This window comes from Hyperolius riggenbachi, chromosome 2 (genome assembly GCF_040937935.1).
Source record: "Hyperolius riggenbachi isolate aHypRig1 chromosome 2, aHypRig1.pri, whole genome shotgun sequence".
NCBI lineage: Eukaryota > Metazoa > Chordata > Amphibia > Anura > Hyperoliidae > Hyperolius > Hyperolius riggenbachi.
In genome coordinates, this window is record NC_090647.1 from 170,397,190 (window position 1) to 170,416,617 (window position 19,428).

At 40.0% G+C, this 19,428-nt stretch overlaps 1 protein-coding gene across 3 annotated transcripts in view; it reads right to left on the reverse strand.

Moving 5' to 3' along the window:
- Positions 1-1,273: 1,273 nt before the first annotated feature.
- DIAPH3 (diaphanous related formin 3) overlaps positions 1,274-19,428 on the reverse strand; it is an 847,513-nt gene continuing 829,358 nt past the window's right edge. For all 3 annotated transcript variants that reach the window (XM_068267828.1, XM_068267829.1, XM_068267827.1), the window contains one exon: positions 1,274-1,641. In XM_068267828.1, coding sequence (XP_068123929.1) covers positions 1,382-1,641 — 260 coding nt within the window. In that variant the 3' untranslated portion in view covers positions 1,274-1,381. The remainder of the gene's footprint in view (positions 1,642-19,428) is intronic.

The window sequence follows — 19,428 nt, forward strand, 5'->3', positions numbered from 1 at the left end:
AAAAATAAGTTTATTAGAGACCAAAGCTTGATAAATCGGTCACTAGTATCACAGGAGCAGAGATGGCGATAGCTGGCCAATGCCAGCAGCTTAGTGAGACTGGATATGGGTGGGCACAATTTACAACTTAGATCTAAGTCTCACTCCATCCACAAGATTAAAAAAAGGCAGTTTAAGACCAACAAAAATTACATGACAACCCGGAGAAATCATAAAATTGCAACCTGTATAATGCTTTCAGAAGCTTGCTTTTTTTCTCCCTGAAGAATCTGGAGAAAGGATCACCTAAAAGTACGCCTGTCAAAAATATAGTGTAAAAGCTAAGCATCTTTAAATGCTTTAAAGGGATCCTTAAGTCTGTTAGAATTTACTCACCTGGGGCTTATACCAGCCCCCTGCAGCAGTCCTGTGCCCACGCACACTCGCTCGGATCCTCCTGTCCCGTGCCGGCAGCTACTGTCACCTTCGCCAACAGGCCCGGCCACGCGTCTGATACTTTGCATTCCTGGCCACAATAGTGCCTTCTATAGTGCTATTGCAGTCAGGAACGCAAAGAATCACTCGCGTTCCCATGCTTGTCGGCGAAACCGGAAGTAGCTGCCACTGGGGACAGGAGGATCTGAGCAAGTCTGCGTGGGCACAGGACGGCTGCAGGGGGCTGGTAGAAGTCCCAGGTGAGTAAAAGTCATTTTTTAGCAGACTTAAGTGCCCATTTAACACTGATAATTGGACTAATATTTTCTAGTTCACTTACCTGGTACTGTACAAGGATGAAGTTACGAGGTATGTACATTGTTAGGCTTAGTTCACAATAATGGCTTCTTTAGGAATTTGTAATCTGGCTATCAGTGATAAAGAGCTGGCTAAAGCAGACATTGAGCCCCCAAGGTATCACTGCTTCAACGAGTATTGATGCGGAAACCTGCCCTTGGTCCATAAACCTAAAGTTGGTGAATGTGTATTCTACCTGAACCATGCCTCCGTCTTACCACTTATATGTGAATGGGTGGTCCGCTTTACTCTGTTTGCATGGAGAGTGATTCCGAGGGCAGTAAAGGGCTCACAGTTTACTGACCTTAGAAACATCATTGTGAATTAGGTCTTATTCTGTGTACTTGTTTTACGTCATCTAGCCAAAATATTGTAGTCAGAGGATCAGTATAAGAGCTGAACTAACTTCAGGTGGATAGCAGACGTGTTTTCCAAAATTCTGTTAATGTAAATTTACTTCAAGTGTGTAACTGGAAATACATGGAAATGAGGCTGAATAAAATTTGCTTAGAATTGATCCGTGTATTGCACAAATGTTAAACAGCTGCTTTCAGGTTGTTTCCCTTTTTAACAAATACTTTTGATCCAATGCGCAGCCTTTATCTTTTCTTTACAAGGCACGCAACCTTGCAAGAAGAGCCTCCACTTCTGGAATGGGCTCTGATTTGGCAGCAGAGCCGTGATGGCCTGGTCCTTTGTCTTTGTGAATGTCCGAGTTACACACCTCCTTCCTAGCTGTAACCTTGCTTCTTGTTGTAGAAGAATGAGATTCCAACTCGTAACTGAGTTCCTTAGCAACTGGAGCTCTTGCTGTGTTAGAGTGGATATTTGGTCGTGATCGGGACCTCTCAAATTGTGGTTTCTGATTTTCTGTGGGAGTCACAAAAAGGAAAGAGCTACGTTATTAGCTTGAATTACCTTTACAGACAGCACATTATATTTACTTGCACACAACACTGAATTTGCAGCTTTGGGCTGTAGCAGGAGAGTAGGAGGAAAAACAAAATATATGATTTAAATGTAATCGCATAAAGAAAAAAAAGCACAAGAAAATATATATTAGAATTAAAAGGACAGTCTCTAGAAAGAAGCTATTTTGTAAAGTAGTAGTTTATAGCTGATTTGGCCTGAGAGGGGAGGATATTGATGATGGGAATATATCTTTATCATGGTAATTTGCATTTTCACATAAAAATGGCTTGAAAAAGAGAGCGGGTCAGAAGTAAATATATTTTATATTCCTTTGCATCCATTAGGAAAAAAATATGCAAGCTTGTGTTTCTGGTTATAAACTCTTGGTGGTGAGAGGAAACTTTACACTGGCAATGAAATAAGCATTGCAATTTAATGTTCCCAAGAAATCTACCTTGTGATCATCTTGTTTTTTTATTTTTTTCAGGGCTACTGATAAAAGGCAATGATCTCAACTTATTGCAGAATGACAAAAGACTAAAAGCGAACCAAAAATACATGTTAACTTGCTTATATAGAATATGACAGTAGTAGTAGAACAGTAATCTCGTTAAAGTAAACTCTGATATAGTAAACATTTGAAGTAAACTCCTTTCTCAGATCCCAGCAGCTGTGTCTGTAATATACAATGTATGATCAATTCTGATAAAGTAAACTTCTGATATAGTAAACTACTTTTCCTGGTCCCTTGGAGTTTACTATAAAGGGATTCTACTGGAATAATACGTTTCAAGAACCTAAAAGGAGTTGTCATTTTACTTAATGTCTTACGACACGCACGCTGGTACTTGCAGTGATGCGAGGACACATTGGAATGCCTCTCGCTGTGCCATGAACAGCTATAGAAATTTAGATGCGTGATGCGAAAAAATGCAGCATGCCGTCCGACTTTTACCCCACATGCAATTTGGACAACAGTCTATTGATTTCAACAGTCTGTGTTTACCCGTCCTAATGCTTTGAGTTCACAGCAGTGGTAACGGGCCCCAAGGCCTCTTTCACACCGTATGCTGAAAGCTGTTGCGTTTTTACTTATCATTTGTTCCATAGCTGCGCAGTGTGAAAAAGTTTTCAAATCTATACAAAACACTATAGTCGCCAATGCAAAACTCCACTAATAGCAGCTACAACACTAACTGTGGGTATCAGAGTCACCTGAAAAAGTATCAGGTGCCAGGACTGCCCACTATAGAAACTACGGCTATAAATAGCAGGTGCCGTGTCTTTATAGCCGCAATATTTATAGCAGAAGTTACTATAGTGGGCATTTCCATCGGCTGCTATTTTATAGGGCACTTTGACGCCCACATTTACTGTTATAGCCGATATCAGCTGCGTTTTACACGGGTGCTTCTGCGGCACCCACATTCATCAGCGTGCAATACACCAAATTTACATGACCCCTCACAGCAGCTCCCATCACCTCAGAACACAGATCTAAGGTAACACAGAACCAATGTAAGAGAAGCAGTTAGGCAGAGGCCACATTTGTGTCCGGGGGCAATTTCTTTGCACTTTGTCACTCATGTGTCATCCATCATAGAGTGCAGGCACCTGCTAGCAGTCTATGGGAAACATACGCGCGTTGCGATTTCATGTGGTAGGGAAATCCATTTTAGTTATGCGTGGGAATTTTGGCCCAGAAAACTAATGTGCATATTGTTATTGAAATGCATTGTATTATTTCCCATTGCACAAAACTGCACAAGCTTTTCAACAAAGCCTCATAATTTACCTAATATTGTTACATGTTTTCATGAATGATTACTGATACTGGTGCTTATGCTGGGTACACACCATACATTTTTCCGCTCGATAGATGGGTTCGATAGATAATTTCCGAAATGTCAGATATTCCTTCCGATTGTTTTTTGGGTCATTTTCTCATAGAAGTGAATGGAAAAAGATAAGAAAAATTGGAAAATCGAGCAGAAAAACGTATTGTGTGTACCCAGCATTAAAGGGGAACTTCAGCCTAAACAAACATACTGTCATCAAGGTACATTAGTTATGTTAATTAGAATAGATAGGTAATATAATCTCTTACCCACCCTGTTTTAAAAGAACAGGCAAATGTTTGTGATTCATGGGGGCTGCCATCTTTGTCATGGGGGCAGCCATCTTTTTGGTTGAAAGGAGGTGACAAGGAGCAGGAGACACAGTTCCAACTATCCTGTGTCCTGATTACCCCTCCCAGCTGCACACGCTAGGCTTCAAATGTCAAATTCAAAATGTAAAAAAAAAAAAAATTGCACCAAAACAGCAGAACTAGAACAACAAAATCAGAAATCCCATCATGCTTTGCACAGCATCAGGGGAAAAAAGCCCGGGCAGTTTTCTTCTGTGCAGCTAAAAATGAGGCTTGTATAAGAGAAACAAAGTTCTGATGCTGTGAAACTGTTAAAGAAACACAAAGCCTTTTCAGTGCTGCTGAGTCGATTTTTAGTCCGGAGGTTCACTTTAAGCCTCATTTACACTGTACAATTTTCCGTCAGATGGGATCTATTAGATCATTTCCAACCGGTCCAATCGGATTGCGTTAGATCTTGCAATAGATTTTGGGAACTTATCAAAGCAAAATCTTTCGTAAAATTGGTCTGAAACAATTTGGACATATACACACGATGCAATTTCTTAATAGATCCATCTAATAGATCCGTCTAGCTGATGAAAAATTGTACCATGCAGTTGAGGCTTAACAGTCAACATTCAAGATGGATCAGGGATCAGCAGTGACTAGTGAAAGTTACCTGATCCATCCTCACTACCTTGGTAATGACGGCATGAACAATCAGTTAAAGGAATACTATGGATTAAAACATTTTTTTTTTCAAGCTATATGTTAGGGCACACACTACCACAAGTACTAGGAGCAATTTCCTTCCTCACACAGCTAAGCCGTAAAATCCTCCATCAATTTTACATAGAAAAGTGTCTGGCTCATAGAGGGCTAGACCATGTTCCTGCACAGGGGGTTGCTATCAACTCCTCAAGTGTATAGTTTAATAATCACCTTGCTTAAAGACTCTTATTCAGATGGTGGGGTTAAAGATTCCAGCAATGTTTGTTTATTATCTTTGCTTCTCTGACTGATAGAGATCCTAACAATGCCTTTGTAAACAGGGTCTCTCCCTCTCAGCACCACATAGCAGCTTACAAAGCAGATGCAGCCAAGGAGTGAAAAGTCACAAGCAAGCCAGTCAGGAATTGTGTATACTATAGACATCTCCCTGCTAGTTACACTACAGCAATATTACAGCACATCTAGTAACATGTTACCTCCTCAGATCAGCCTCATGTCTCCTGCATGCGGTGACACAGTTAAGTAGATTTGTAAGCTGTGTGAGGAATGAAGGATGAATTTTAAGCAGGTAGAGAGCGAGAGGGAACTGGGTGGATAAATAAAGTGCCCCTAACACTAGTGGTAATGTTTAATATAGAGTATTAAAAGAAAAGAAAGTTGTTTTAACCCTCCTGGCGGTTAATTGGGGGGGCACGCGGCGTGGTGGCTAATCAGCACGGAGCGGCAGCAATCGGAGTGCACATGTACATTTTACAATGATCACTGACCACATGGTCCCTTACACCTACAAGGGGGTTCACTCGGACATAGTTCCTATTTCCAGACAGCATGGACATAGGAGCTATGTCCATGCGGCATAAGTGGTTAACCACTTAAGTCCACAGGGTTGTAAATTTTTTTGCATCTGAGCATCTTTCACCTCCCATTCCTTTGCCAATAACTTTATCACTACTCATCACAATGAATTGATATATATCTTGTTTTTTCCGCCACCAATTAGGCTTTCTTTGGGTGATGCATTATGCTAAGAATTTATTCGAAATCCATTTTAACTAGATTATTAAGAAAGAAATGGAAAAAAATCATTATTTCTCAGTTTTTGGCCATCATAGTTTGAAATATATAAGTTACCGGAATTAAAACCCATGTATTTTATTTGCCTATTTGTCCAGCTTATAACACCATTTAAATAATGTCCCTATCACAATGTATGGCGCCGATATTTTATTTGGAAATAAAGGTGCATTTTTTTCAATTTGCGTCCATCACTATTTACAAGCCCATAATTTAAAAAATGATATTAATATACTCCTTTGACATGCATATTTAAAAAGTTCATACCCTTAGGTAACTATTTATGTGTTTGTTTATTTTTTAATTCTAATTTTTTTATTAAAAAATGTATTTGGTAATTTTTGGTGTGGGGAACTAAACAGCTAATTTTTAAATGTAATTGAATGTATTTTTTTATTAAAAAAAATGTATGTGTGTGTATTTTACTATTTGGCCACAAGATGGCCACAGTCAAAAAAGTCCTGGAAGAGTCATCGTACTAGAATGAAGATGGGGAACTTTTTTTTATTCAGAAAGACCGCGGTCTCTGTTAAGAGGGAACTTAGATCGGTGAACGGGAATTATATTCCCCTTCACTGATCGGGGGGGGGGGGGGGGGGGGGGGGTTAACGGCGCGCGCTCCCGCGAGCACCGCAAATTACAGGCAGCAAAGCACATTACAAGCAGTACAGCCTATCTGGACGAACATATTCATCCAGATAGGCTTAAGTGGTTAATATAATAGCTCGCAAGGGCAGCGCTCACTCACCCTTTTGTGTCTTGGAATTTACTCTGTATTCATCATGGTACGTTTGTCATTGTAACCAACAGTTCTCTCATTTGTACCAGTGTCCATATTTGATGTATATCATTGTCTGTATTATTAGGTACGGTTTGTTTTCCTAATTTGTACAGTGCCACAGAATATGTTGGTGCTTTATAAAACAATAACACACACACACACACACACACACACACACACACACACACACACACACACACACACACACACACACACACACACACACACACACACACACACACACACACACACACACACACACACACACACACACACACACACACACACACACACACACACACACACACACACACACACACACACACACACACAGTATATATTTACATGCTGTTTACTGATAATAAATATAAGACTGGTATAAATAGTCTATATTTTTGCATGGTTTCACATGCTTGGTTTTAGGTCATGTGCAAATATATCATGTTCACACACACACAAATTTCACTAGCAAGTGTTAAAACTAAAATGTTCCATTTAAATGTACCGACTCTGGAAGTGAGTAAAGTTTCAACATTGATAGCTTCCCTTCTCATGAAAGATCCCTCCACAGATATGCAGCGTCTCTAAATTCAATATTCAGGCAACCTTGAGCTGGGGGATTGAGAATGGCTTCAAAACTTGATATGGCATTTAAAGTTTCTCAGTTATCTGCTGAAAGATGCCCTATCATCTCAATAGTAATGACTTTGGTGCACAGGCAGTCACTCATGACAGCATGGTTTATGTGAGTGCTGAAGATTCTTACTGGAAACAGATTGTACATTAAAAGGTGGTTGCTGAAGATATTTACTGCATTGTCATTTTGTGACCAGGGGCTCAAATTGATGGATGACTATTTTACATAGTATCTTGGACCATCTTGGCATTTTTTTCAGCAGTGTCTTCACTTTCTGGTCAGGAATAATTCTAAAAACACCCAAGCATCACAAAGTAGCATAGTCTGGCTGGATATCCTTTAATTTACTGTAATTTATTGTCAAACAACATTGCCCTCCTTTATGACAGTAGTGAATAGCTGTTGCTACTCTAACTTTGTGGTAGAAAACATTTTCCTCTTAGCTGAACTGTACATCGTAATATAGAAAAGTACAGAGTAGATCAAGCTTCAACTGATTAGAACCAGGTTTACTGACTTATTTTCCACAGAGAGCTCGAGAAAAAAGCCACAACTGCAACACATCAACAAGTCTGGAGACATAATAAAAGGATTAATGCTTTGGTAAACTAAAGCTACAGAGAAATTATGAAGGAAAAAAAGTCAGGATTCTATAGGAAATATAGCTGCAATTTTAGTCATTACGATTTAAGATCAATGCAACTGTTAAGCTCTCTGTAGAGAAGAAAATACTCTGGGATGCTAAATGCAATGTGCTCTTTGGGCAACTCATCTGGCCCAAACAGATGCACTGTAATATGTGCAAGAGTGCTATCTGGTCACCCAGATATCGGCACAATCAGATAAACATCCCTTCCCCGCTAATGTACACAGGAATCTCCTGAAAGAAGAAACTAGTGCATAAAACTTAATAAAACATACTAGGGGTTGTAATTATTTTAACTGTAACTTGATAGATGTCTGAGGTATTAAAGTCTTTTGAAAAGGACAACTGCCATATTTATTTCCTCTCATACAATACCAGTTTACTGGCATCCCTGCTGATCTATTTGGCTGCTGAAGTGTCTGAATCACACGCCTGAAAAAAGCATGCAGCTAATCTAGTCAGATCTGACAATGTCAGAAACTCCAGATCTGCATATGCTTGTTCAGGGTCTATGGCTAAAAGTATTAGAGGCAGAGGATCAGCAGGGATGGAGGCAACTGGTATGGCTTATAAGGAGATTATGGCAGCCTCCACATCCGTCTCACTTCAGTTGTCCTTTAAAGCTCTTCCACAGAACACTCCATCAGTTGCCTTAATTGTTGTATGACCTTTTAACCATGGGAAGTCTGCTTCATGTCTTGTTGCAGTGCTCATTTTACTCAAACAGCCTCTGATGGATGTCTGTCCTCAGAGCTCTTCCACCTAACATCCTGCTACCAGCTTTGCCTCTATTTATAGACTCTGCCATGTCAGGCCACAATACAGCCCGCTCAGAGAGGACAGACATTACCCAGCGGCCCTTCAAGCTAGAAGAAAACAAAGTAAAATGTTGCAAAAATGTCTATCAAAAAGAAAAAGCGACCACACCCTGGGTTAACGTGCATTAGAATTCTGCAGACTACACATTAAAGACAGGTTGCTTATCTGATCACTCTGACTTTGAGGATATTATATAGCTTCAAAAAGCCTTAAGCTGGCCATACACATATAGAGTTCCATCAAATGTTCTAAAAATATTGGTTATTTTCGATATGAAATCAATCCCTACACACACACACAGCACATTGATTTTCAATAAATTCCAGCAGGGAATCTATTGAACATCAATTGTACCGCAGGGTTACATAGTTACATAGTTATTTTGGCTGAAAAAAGACATACGTCCATCGAGTTCAACCAGTACAAAGTACAACTCCAGCCCGTCCCCCACATACCCCTGTTGATCCAGAGGAAGGCGAAAAAAACCCCACCAGGCATGGTCCAATTAGCCCCAAATGGGAAAAATTCCTTCCTGACTCCAGATGGCAATCAGATAAAATCCCTGGATCAACATCATTAGGCATAACCTAGTAATTGTAGCCATGGATGTCTTTCAACGCAAGGAAAGCATCTAAGCCCCCTTTAAATGCAGGTATAGAGTTTGCCATAACGACTTCCTGTGGCAATGCATTCCACATCTTAACCACTCTTACTGTAAAGAACCCTTTCCTAAATAAATGGCTAAAACGTTTTTCCTCCATGCGCAGCTCATGTCCTCTAGTCCTTTGAGAAGGCCTAGGGACAAAAAGCTCATCCGCCAAGCTATTATATTGCCCTCTAATGTATTTATACATGTTAATTAGATCTCCTCTAAGGCGTCTTTTCTCTAGACTAAATAAACCCAGTTTATCTAACCTTTCTTGGTAAGCGAGACCTTCCATCCCACGTATCAATTTTGTAGCTCGTCTCTGCACCTGCTCTAAAACTGCAATATCTTTTTTGTAATGTGGTGCCCAGAACTGAATTCCATATTCCAGATGTGGCCTTACTAGAGAGTTAAACAGGGGCAATATTATGCTAGCATCTCGAGTTTTTATTTCCCTTTTAATGCATCCCAAAATTTTGTTCACTTTAGCTGCAGCGGCTTGGCATTGAGTACGATTATTTAACTTGTTGTCGATGAGTACTCCTAAGTCCTTCTCCAAGTTTGATGTTCCCAACTGTATCCCATTTATTTTGTATGGTGCTAGACCATTGGTACGACCAAAATGCATGACTTTACATTTGTCAACATTGAATTTCATCTGCCATGTATGTGCCCATATAGCCATCCTATCCAGATCCTGTTGCAATATGACACTATCTTCCTGAGAGTTGATGATTCTGCACAATTTTGTATCATCTGCAAAAATAGCAACATTGCTCACTACTGCATCTACTAGGTCATTAATAAATAAAGTGAAGAGCACTGGACCCAGTACAGACCCCTGTGGGACCCCACTGCTAACAGTCTCCCATTTTGAGTACGATCCATTGACCACAACTCTTTGTTTTCTGTCCATTAGCCAGTTCCCTATCCATGCACACAAACTCTTCCCCAGTCCTTGCATCCTCAACTTTTGCACCAGACTTCTGTGGGGAACAGTGTCGAAGGCCTTTGCAAAGTCCAAGTATATCACATCTACAGCATTCCCAATATCCATATTAGCATTCACTACCTCATAAAAGCTGAGCATGTTAGTCAAACAGGACCTGTCTTTAGTAAACCCATGTTGATGCTGAGAAATAAGATTATTTTCTACTATGAAGTCATGTATAGTATCTCTTAGTAACCCCTCAAATAGTTTGCATACAACTGATGTTAAGCTTACAGGTCTATAATTTCCTGGATCAGATTTTTTGCCCTTCTTAAATAATGGGAAAACGTGGGCTGTACGCCAATCCACTGGGACTCTGCTAGTTGCAAGAGAGTCACAAAAGATAAGATAAAGGGGCTTAGCTATAACTGAACTTAATTCTCTTAGGACCCGAGGATGCATGCCATCCGGGCCAGGTGCCTTGTCTATTTTTAATTTATTTAGTCTTGTCTTTACTTCTTCCTGCGTTAAGTATTTAATATTACAGTTAGAAGATTGAGACTCTTCTGCCTCTGTAATTTGCAACAGTGCTGTTTCCTTTGTGAAGACAGAAGCAAAGAAAGCATTTAATAACTCTGCCTTACCTTGGTCGTCCACCATTGAGTTCCCACCCTCATCCTTTAGGATTCCTATACAGTCAACCTTTCTTTTTTTAGAGTTGATGTACTTGTAAAACTTTTTTGGGTTAGATTTGATATCCCTAGCGATTTGATTTTCAGCTTCGATCTTTGCCAGCCTAATTTCTTTTTTACAATTTTTATTGCACTCCTTATAATTGCTTAGTGCAGCCTCAGTCCCCTCCTGTTTTAGGACCTTATAGGCATTCTTTTTCCTCTTCATTTTATCCCTAACCTTTCTATTCATCCATAGAGGCCTTTTTTTATTCCTAGACATTTTGTTTCCATATGGGATATACATACTACAATATTGATTGAGAATACGTTTAAAAGCTTGCCATTTCCCTTCAGTGTCGTCCCCTTGTAGTACATTATTCCAGTTCACCAAACTTAGTGCCTGCCTAATTTGATTGAACTTTGCTTTTCTAAAATTCATAGTTTTAGTGGTCCCGCTGCCCCGTGGCCTATCAGTCACCAGATCAAACGTTATCATGTTGTGATCACTATTTCCCAAATGTTCTTGAACCTGCACATTTGATACATTATCTGGTCTATTAGAAATGATCAGATCCAGTAACGCATTCCCCCTAGTTGGTTCCATTACCATTTGAGTCAAGTAATTGTCCTGTAGTGCTGCCAGAAATCTGCTGCTTTTACCAGAATGGGTAGCCTCAATACCCCAGTCAATGTCTGGAAAGTTGAAGTCGCCCATAATTATGACCTCGTTTTTACTTGCAGCTTTTTCAATCTGCTGTAGTAATCGCAGTTCTGCAGCTTCATTAATAAGAGGTGGTCTGTAGCATACACCAATAAGCAATTGGCAACTTTTATTTCCACCATGAATATTTACCCAAACGGACTCCACATCTTCGCAATCTTCCTCCATCTCATCGTTGAGGACAGCTGTAAAAGAATTCTTAACAAAGAGACAAACTCCTCCACCTTTTTTCCCTGCTCTATCCCTCCTAAACACATTATATCCTTTTAAATTAGCTATCCAGTCATGGCTTTCATCCATCCATGTCTCGGTTATTCCCACAATGTCATAGCCTTTGTCATTCAGAATGAACTCTAGTTCGTCTATTTTATTTGCAAGGCTCCGAGCATTGGTTACCATGCACTTTATATTTTTACCAACACATTTACCAATTTTTTTTACACGAAATAGGCTACTTGAAGTTTTACCAACCTCCTTAATCTTTACACTGTCTCCACCCCCCTCTCCACCCCCCATAATGTTAGGCTCCCACTGTCTTTTTACCTTATCTTGTCTACATATTGAGACTTTATCCTCCCGCCTCCCCCCAGATCCTAGTTTAAAATCTCCTCCAACCGTTTAGCCATCTTCTCCCCCAATGCAGCTGCACCCTCCCCATTAAGGTGCAGCCCATCCCTGCTGTAGAACCTGTAGACGACTGCAAAGTCTGCCCAGTTCTCCAGGAACCCAAACCCTTCCTTCCTACACCAATTTCTCAGCCACTTATTTAACTCCCTAAGCTCCCTCTGTCTCTCAGATGTAGCGCGTGGCACTGGCAGTATTTCAGAGAACACCACCTTGGAGGTCCTTGCTTTAAGTTTATCTCCAAGTACCTGAAAATCATTTTTGAGGACCTTCCATCTCCCACTAACTTTGTCATTGGTGCCAATGTGTACCATGACAGCTGGGTCTTCCCCAGCCCCACCCAATAATCTGTCAATTCTTTCCGCTACATGCCGAACCCGAGCACCCGGGAGGCAACAGACTGTACGGCATTCACGGTTTCTTCGACAGATTACCCTATCTGTGCGCCTAATAATTGAATCCCCTACCACCAGTACCTGTCTAGCCTTAGCTGCACTCCTATTCCCTTTCTCGTTACAGCAGTCTGCCCCTTGGTTGCTAAGGAGCACATCCTGCTGCAGCATTGCTACTCCAGAATCATCCTCCCCAATATTACGCAAACAAGCATACTTATTAGTGAGGGACAACTCGGGACTAGCCTCCCTGTCACTTTTTCCCCTACCCCTTCTAACTGTGACCCAACTAGCGGCTACTTCTGCTTCTTGCTCCGGCTTTACTCCACCCACCTCATCTTCACCGATTCCATCCAGTGTCTGGATCGTGAGATCCAAGCTCATCTCCATGTTGTGTATGCGTCTCAGTGTTGCGAGATGCTTATTTAGCTCTGCGACTTCCGCCTCTAACTGAGCAACACGCACACACCCAGGGCAACAGTAAACACCCTCAATCCGCTGATCAAGGCATGCATACATGTCACAGGATGTACACTGTACAGCATAGTCCAACATGATGACTATTGTGTGGGGAAATTTTATTTAAAGTAAACTGTGGCGGTAAAAGTTGAAACGGGAGAGGGAGTGAAGTTCGGGAGTGAGTGCAGCTGGGGTGGAAGAGGGGGAGGGGTGGAGGGGGAGTGAGTGAAGTTGGAGTGGAGGAGGGGGAGTGAGTAAGGTTGGGGTGGAGGAGGGGGAGTGGAGGAGGGGGAGTGAATGATTGCTGCTGTAGCAGTATTCATGAAAAGGTAAATGATTGCGCTGTGCAGTAGAAAAGCTATGGGTTGTCGGTCTACACCTGCCCACACTCCTATTCAACCTAGATTTCTTAATTGGATGGACTATACGATCTATCAATATTCGGTCAAAACCAATAAAAATGTGATCCATCTGACATTTTGAGGAATAGATTCCCAGCAGATGAATTGAATCTGCAGGGAATTGAATGGGAAAAATTCATTGGCACCTTTACTCTTATGACTGGGCACCTCACAGGGCTTGCCTGAAAAGATCACCTATACACGAGGAGTGGGGGCAGTACTCTGGAAGGGAATTTCAGGTTGAAGCCCGTCTGCTGATGGAGGCAGGGCTAGCATAGTTTTGGTGGTGGTGGGTAGTGATGTTACTATGTTTAATCACTAGTTGGGCATGAAGTGTACCATTATCGCCAGCTGGTATGTCTGTAGTGATTGCATGTGATTGATAGGTGCACAGTTTAGACCCCAGTGCAGCACAGATACATTGCTAGGCAACAGCACAGCAAAGCATCTATACTGTTTTGGGTCCGCGAACTGTTGCACTAGTAATTGCAGTCAATCACTATGGGCCATAGTCATTACAGGTAGACACGATTCTTAAAGAGTAACTGTCAGGCTGCAGAAGCTAATTTAAACCTCTATTCTCCTGTGTTAAACAGTTTAGAAGGAAGTCAAAAAGGCATTAGTGAAGATAAAAATCTCAGTTACCTTTGATGTGTGCTTATCAGCAAAGCTGTTAGAGTCCCAAGAGGACGCAAGCCGCATACTATACTGCAAAGCATTCTGGGGCCCTCCCCTCGGCTGCTAATGAGACGTTACAGCAGCTTGTAATCAGTCCAGCGCGTAGCACTGATAAATTTCCGGGCAGAGTACACTGCAGGAGTCAGCTATTGTTCCTAGCCACATGGCTCATTAATATTCACTGCACACTGTGTTATTCAGTACGAGCTTTTCTGTGATCAGGAAGCAGGCAGGACATGACGACACATTTGACAGAAAAACATGGAGCCTGCCATGAGCTGTCAGGAGCATCTATCTCTGCATATACTATATACAAATTCTGTGAAATCCAAACGTGGACAGTGAAATGCATATGTAATGTAAGTACAGCCAATCTTTAGCTACTGATATATGTGTTTATTTTCTCTGAGACCTTATACCTAACAGCTCCTCTTTAAGTCCTCAGCATAAGTGGACTAAGGGGGTTAATAGGTTAGGTAGGGATTAACACTTCAAAAAATGAAAAAACAATTACATTTTTAATGTGCTACTGTCACTTTACCTAAAAAAAAACAAAAACAAAAAAAACTTTTTTCTTTACCTTTTCATGAATACTGCTACAGCAGCAATCATTCACAACTGTATGGGTGTAGAAGCACCTGTGGCGCGCACGAACGTGGCGGCGGGTTTTAGTGCAGGTCTCTGAGTCTCACATCCAGGAATCTTTAGTGTAGACAGTTAAGACGCGAGACTCACATCAGTAAATCTTAAGTGGTTAAGGGGCCAGAGCTTGCCAGCCGGAAAAGGTTAATGGTTACCCAACCCCATGTCATGCTAAGACCTGGATTATAACAGAAAAACATACGTGGCTCGGGCAATGACTGCCACGGAGAGAAATGGCTACAGCCAAAGCCTAGTAGTCAGACTGCAGCTGGCAGATACTGCCTGGAAGTCCTCTCCAGACTGACTTAGGGTGCACACCAACAGTACAATTTTCCACAAAGGATTGTCCGAAGGATTGGTTGAAAATAATTTTCATTGATATCCCAAATCGAATGTGATGATTCTAATGGTGATCATTAAACAATTTAGTTGCCTGGGGAAATGATTTTATAATCGGTTGTGATGAATAGGCAGTGCAGACTGGTTTGTTTACTGTGAAAAAAATTTATGAATAATAGCATTTTATTTCCCATTTATCTGATTGCTCAGGCAATTCTTTGTTGAAAATTGTACCATTAGTGGGCAACTTCAGTCTAAGTGATAACATTTTGTTACTGTGATTAAATGGAGGTCAAAGATTATTTTTATAATATAATTTTAAAGCAGGAGGGTCAGCCATACTATATCAGAGGGAAAAAAATACATAAGTAGATAAATACTTGATCTACTTACATAACAGATGTATTGTACTGTCCACGTTTTGATTTCAGTGAATTTTATATAGTAAATGAAGATAATTCTGTTCCTGGCAGTCTCCATTTATTTTTCCCTAAAGCTGAAGCTATTTCTGATGTCATTTCCGCCCTTACTTTTCTCCTCCAATCTGCTGTGTCATCTCTGGCTTGCTTGTAAACACAAGTGAGCACAGCATCAGGTTTCACCCTCAGTCTGTCAGAGTGAAGTGTGCTCAGCCTAATCAGAGAGGAGCAGGAATGTGGGAGGGGAGAGGACAAGCGTTCCTTCGGAAACAACAGCGAATAGAGCCTGGGTGACTGAAAAGATGCTTGCACTGCAGGGTGAGGTTTCTGGCAGCGTTGTAAACACATTGCAGTTTTTAAATGGAATTTGAGTTCGTGGCTTACAATCCCTCTTTAACGCAAATACCTAATAAAATGTTTATACTATAATGTAATACTTTTAAAAAGGTACATTTATATGTAATAACATTTCCTAAAAAAAATTTCAAATGACCTAAACCACTGTTCATTTTAACAAATACAATTTTGTTTTGCACAGAGCCATTTACACAAATATGCTGCCATAGCATTCAGTTTTCAGTTTTAATTAGTTTAGTGGACAAAGCAAAGATTGCATGCTAAGAGTTAAAAGGAAGTTGAATTTTTTTTCATTAAAGTGCTGTAAATTTGGAAAAAGTCAAGCCTCTGAAAAATAAAGCTATTACAGGAAATGCTGCATTATTGAAAGCAGCGCTCTACATGAACAAGTAATTAATATAAAGGTTAAATCTATTTACATTGGTAGGTGAGGAAAGTTATATAGACATTTTGCATAATTGGCTTGTGACTTTTTAAAAATGCAGTTATAAATAGTGCTTACAATGCTTCATTAACCTATAATTGAATTACAAATTTAAGAGTCGGTCTTGCTTGTGCAAGGAGGAAAAGCTTTTTTGATGAGAAACAGAGATAGTAATGACATTTTTAAAGTCATTTTGTCATAAGTGAAATATGAAGGGTGGGATTGCTGACCTCCATCTGAAAGACAACAGTTTATTAGCTATAATGCGGAGTCTAGTTATAATACTATATAAATCATTCACCTAAAACAAAACATGTAGATCAGGTGTTCTGCATACTGGTTCCAGAGGAATGACCATGAAAAACATCACATGCATTGAACTGGAATTTCTTCTAGTGAGAGGCTTCCTTTGAAAATTAACAATATACATACAATGTACGTACTAATCACTACATACAAGAAACACCTCACAAGGCCTTAAAGGACACCTGAAGTGAGAGGAATATGGAGGCTGCCATATGTATTTATTGCTTTAAAACAATACCAGTTGCCTGGCAGTCCTGCAGAACTCTTTAACTGCAAAAGTGTCTGAATCACCTACCTAAAGCAAACATGCATCGAATTCATTCAGACTTCAATCAAAGCACCTGATCAGTATGATGGTTCAGAGACTATGGCTAAAAGTAAAAAGCACATTATCAGCAGGACAGCCAGGTAACAAGTATTGTTTAGAAGGAAAAAAATATGTCAGTCTCCATATTCCTCTAAGTTCAGGTGTGCTTTAAAGTGAAAACATTAGTATGTTTAAATTTAAGGGGCCAAACAGCAGACACAATAATACAAATTAGTAAATTAGTATATACAAAAAAAAATGGTAGCTGATGCTAAACGATAGCAGCAACTTACAAAACATGAGAGATCTGAAAATTAAAGGATACCCGAAGAGACATATGACATGATGAGATAGACATGGGTATGTACAGTGCCTAGCACACAAATACCTATGCGGTGTTCCTTTCTTCTTTCTCTACCTGAAAGAGTTAAATATCAGGTATGTAAGTGGCTGACTCAGTCCTGACTACAGTGTGACCCTCACTGATAAAAAAAAAATCCCCTTTTTACCTCTTTCTTGCTCTCAGAAGCCATTTTCTGTTAGGAAAGTGTTTTATAGTTGGAATTTGTGCATAGTTATTTGTGTGCTAGGCACTGTACATACACATGCCAATCTCATCATGTCACATGTCACTTCGGGTATCCTTTAAGGATGTGGTGCCAAACAAAAGGGGAGTGGTGATACAGCAAGCTGCCATAAGGATATGTCGGGACTGGAACTTCTTCTGGGAAGTATGGCAATTTCAGGAAAATTGGACTTGTGTAAAAAAAAAAAAAACATTGAGACCCAGGAGTGTACCAGGGATGCTAATAGATGAAATCCCAGGACTGGCATATCAAAGTACATTAATGCATGCATGCTTCTCTCAGAAACCAACTGGAGGAAAGTGCTTCCCGTCATTGCCCTTCCAACAGGAAGTGACTACCTGGGAAAACAACTCAAGTAACATCACAAACAGGGCAAACACGTAACTTGGATGGACTGAATGTGTTGGCAAACTCATTACAGAGAATGTGATACAGTCTACATTTCTACAGCTATGTAAAATGCCCAAACCACTGTAGGACTTTTCATGAAAGAAAGTGAAAATCACAAAAATAAGGGGTACTAATAACAAGGACTAACAACATTTACAGAAAAAAGTATTCAATGGCTACGTCAATGCAGACAAGCCTCTGAAACCACTAGATGGGTGTTTTCAGTATTCATTCAGAGTGCAGCGATGAAAAATATACCTAGCTTTTACCTTGTGAGAGAAAATCCCTCAATATGTACTTTCCACTGAAGACATGGTCATTGAATAGAAGTTGTTTCAAATTAAACTATATCAGATATGTCAATGTATTTAGAGAGTAAATTTTCTCTAAACTGTAATATGCGAAGGAGGAAACAGAATATTTCAGTAACCTCTAGCTGTATAAACACTGTATTATATCATTCAGGTATACTCAATGTTCCACACCTCCACTTTCAAGTAAAGGCAGAAAATTGACAACTCTGGCAATTTCCTCAGACATCTGAGAGAGTACATAACACTATCGTCAAAAGATTTTCTTGTTTGAGCTGCTATGGCATTAAGGCAGGACCATACACATCAAATGATATCAGAATGCTTAATGCACATCTGACCATTAGTACAAAATCCGCTTTCAAATGAGGTTGATGCTTTCAGCAGCAGAACTTGCCCTGATCACTTCTTTTCGTAACTTGCCTTAAAGGTACATATAAAAAAGATGGTCAAAATAGCATTTTAAAGGGAACCTGAAGCAAGTATATTGTGGGTGCCATATTTGTTTCCCTTTTAAACAATGCCAGTTTCCTGGCAGCCCTAATGGTCTATTTAGCTACAATAGTGTCTGAATCTCACCAGAAACAAGCATGCAGCTAATCTTGTCAGATTTGACAGGAATGTCAGAAACATCTGATCGGCTGCATGCTAGATTAGGGTGTATGGCTAAAAGTATTAGAGACAGGTGATCAACAGGATAACCAGGCAACTGGTATTGTTTATAAGGAAATAAATATGGCAAGCTGAAAAAACAAAACAAAATCCACACTATCTGGGTACTTTAGTATCAAAATGAAAAAAATAATGGAAATCATGGTATACTATATAAAACTCATTGCACATTATAATTAAAAACACTGATAATTATGAGAAATTGCAGTTTCTTCTTCTCCACGTGTACCTTAAAATGTTAATCAAGAAATAAACTTAATAAAAAAATGAGGGTTGTGTACTGTACATGGATGAAAAAACATTGCAATGAATGGCAATGTAGCTTGGAATTTACGGGGTATAAATGATGGCATTTAATGGGTCAAGTGCAGTGCTGTCAAACAAAATGACTGATTTTATCGGAGAATTCTATCCCGATAAGGCCTAGCAAAGTGATGAAGCATGGTGGTCTGGAAATAAGGAAAGCTAGGTCCTCAATTTGTAAGTCTAGACATGAGCTTGCTTTATTGTCAATTTTCCAGGTGTTTTGCTTGTCTGGTATTTGAATGTAATCCTCCTGTGTGGATGAATCTGGAATACTGATGTGATCTCCACAGATCAATAGCTATACATTTTTTTTGTCACTCTGAGGGAAAAAAAAAAAAA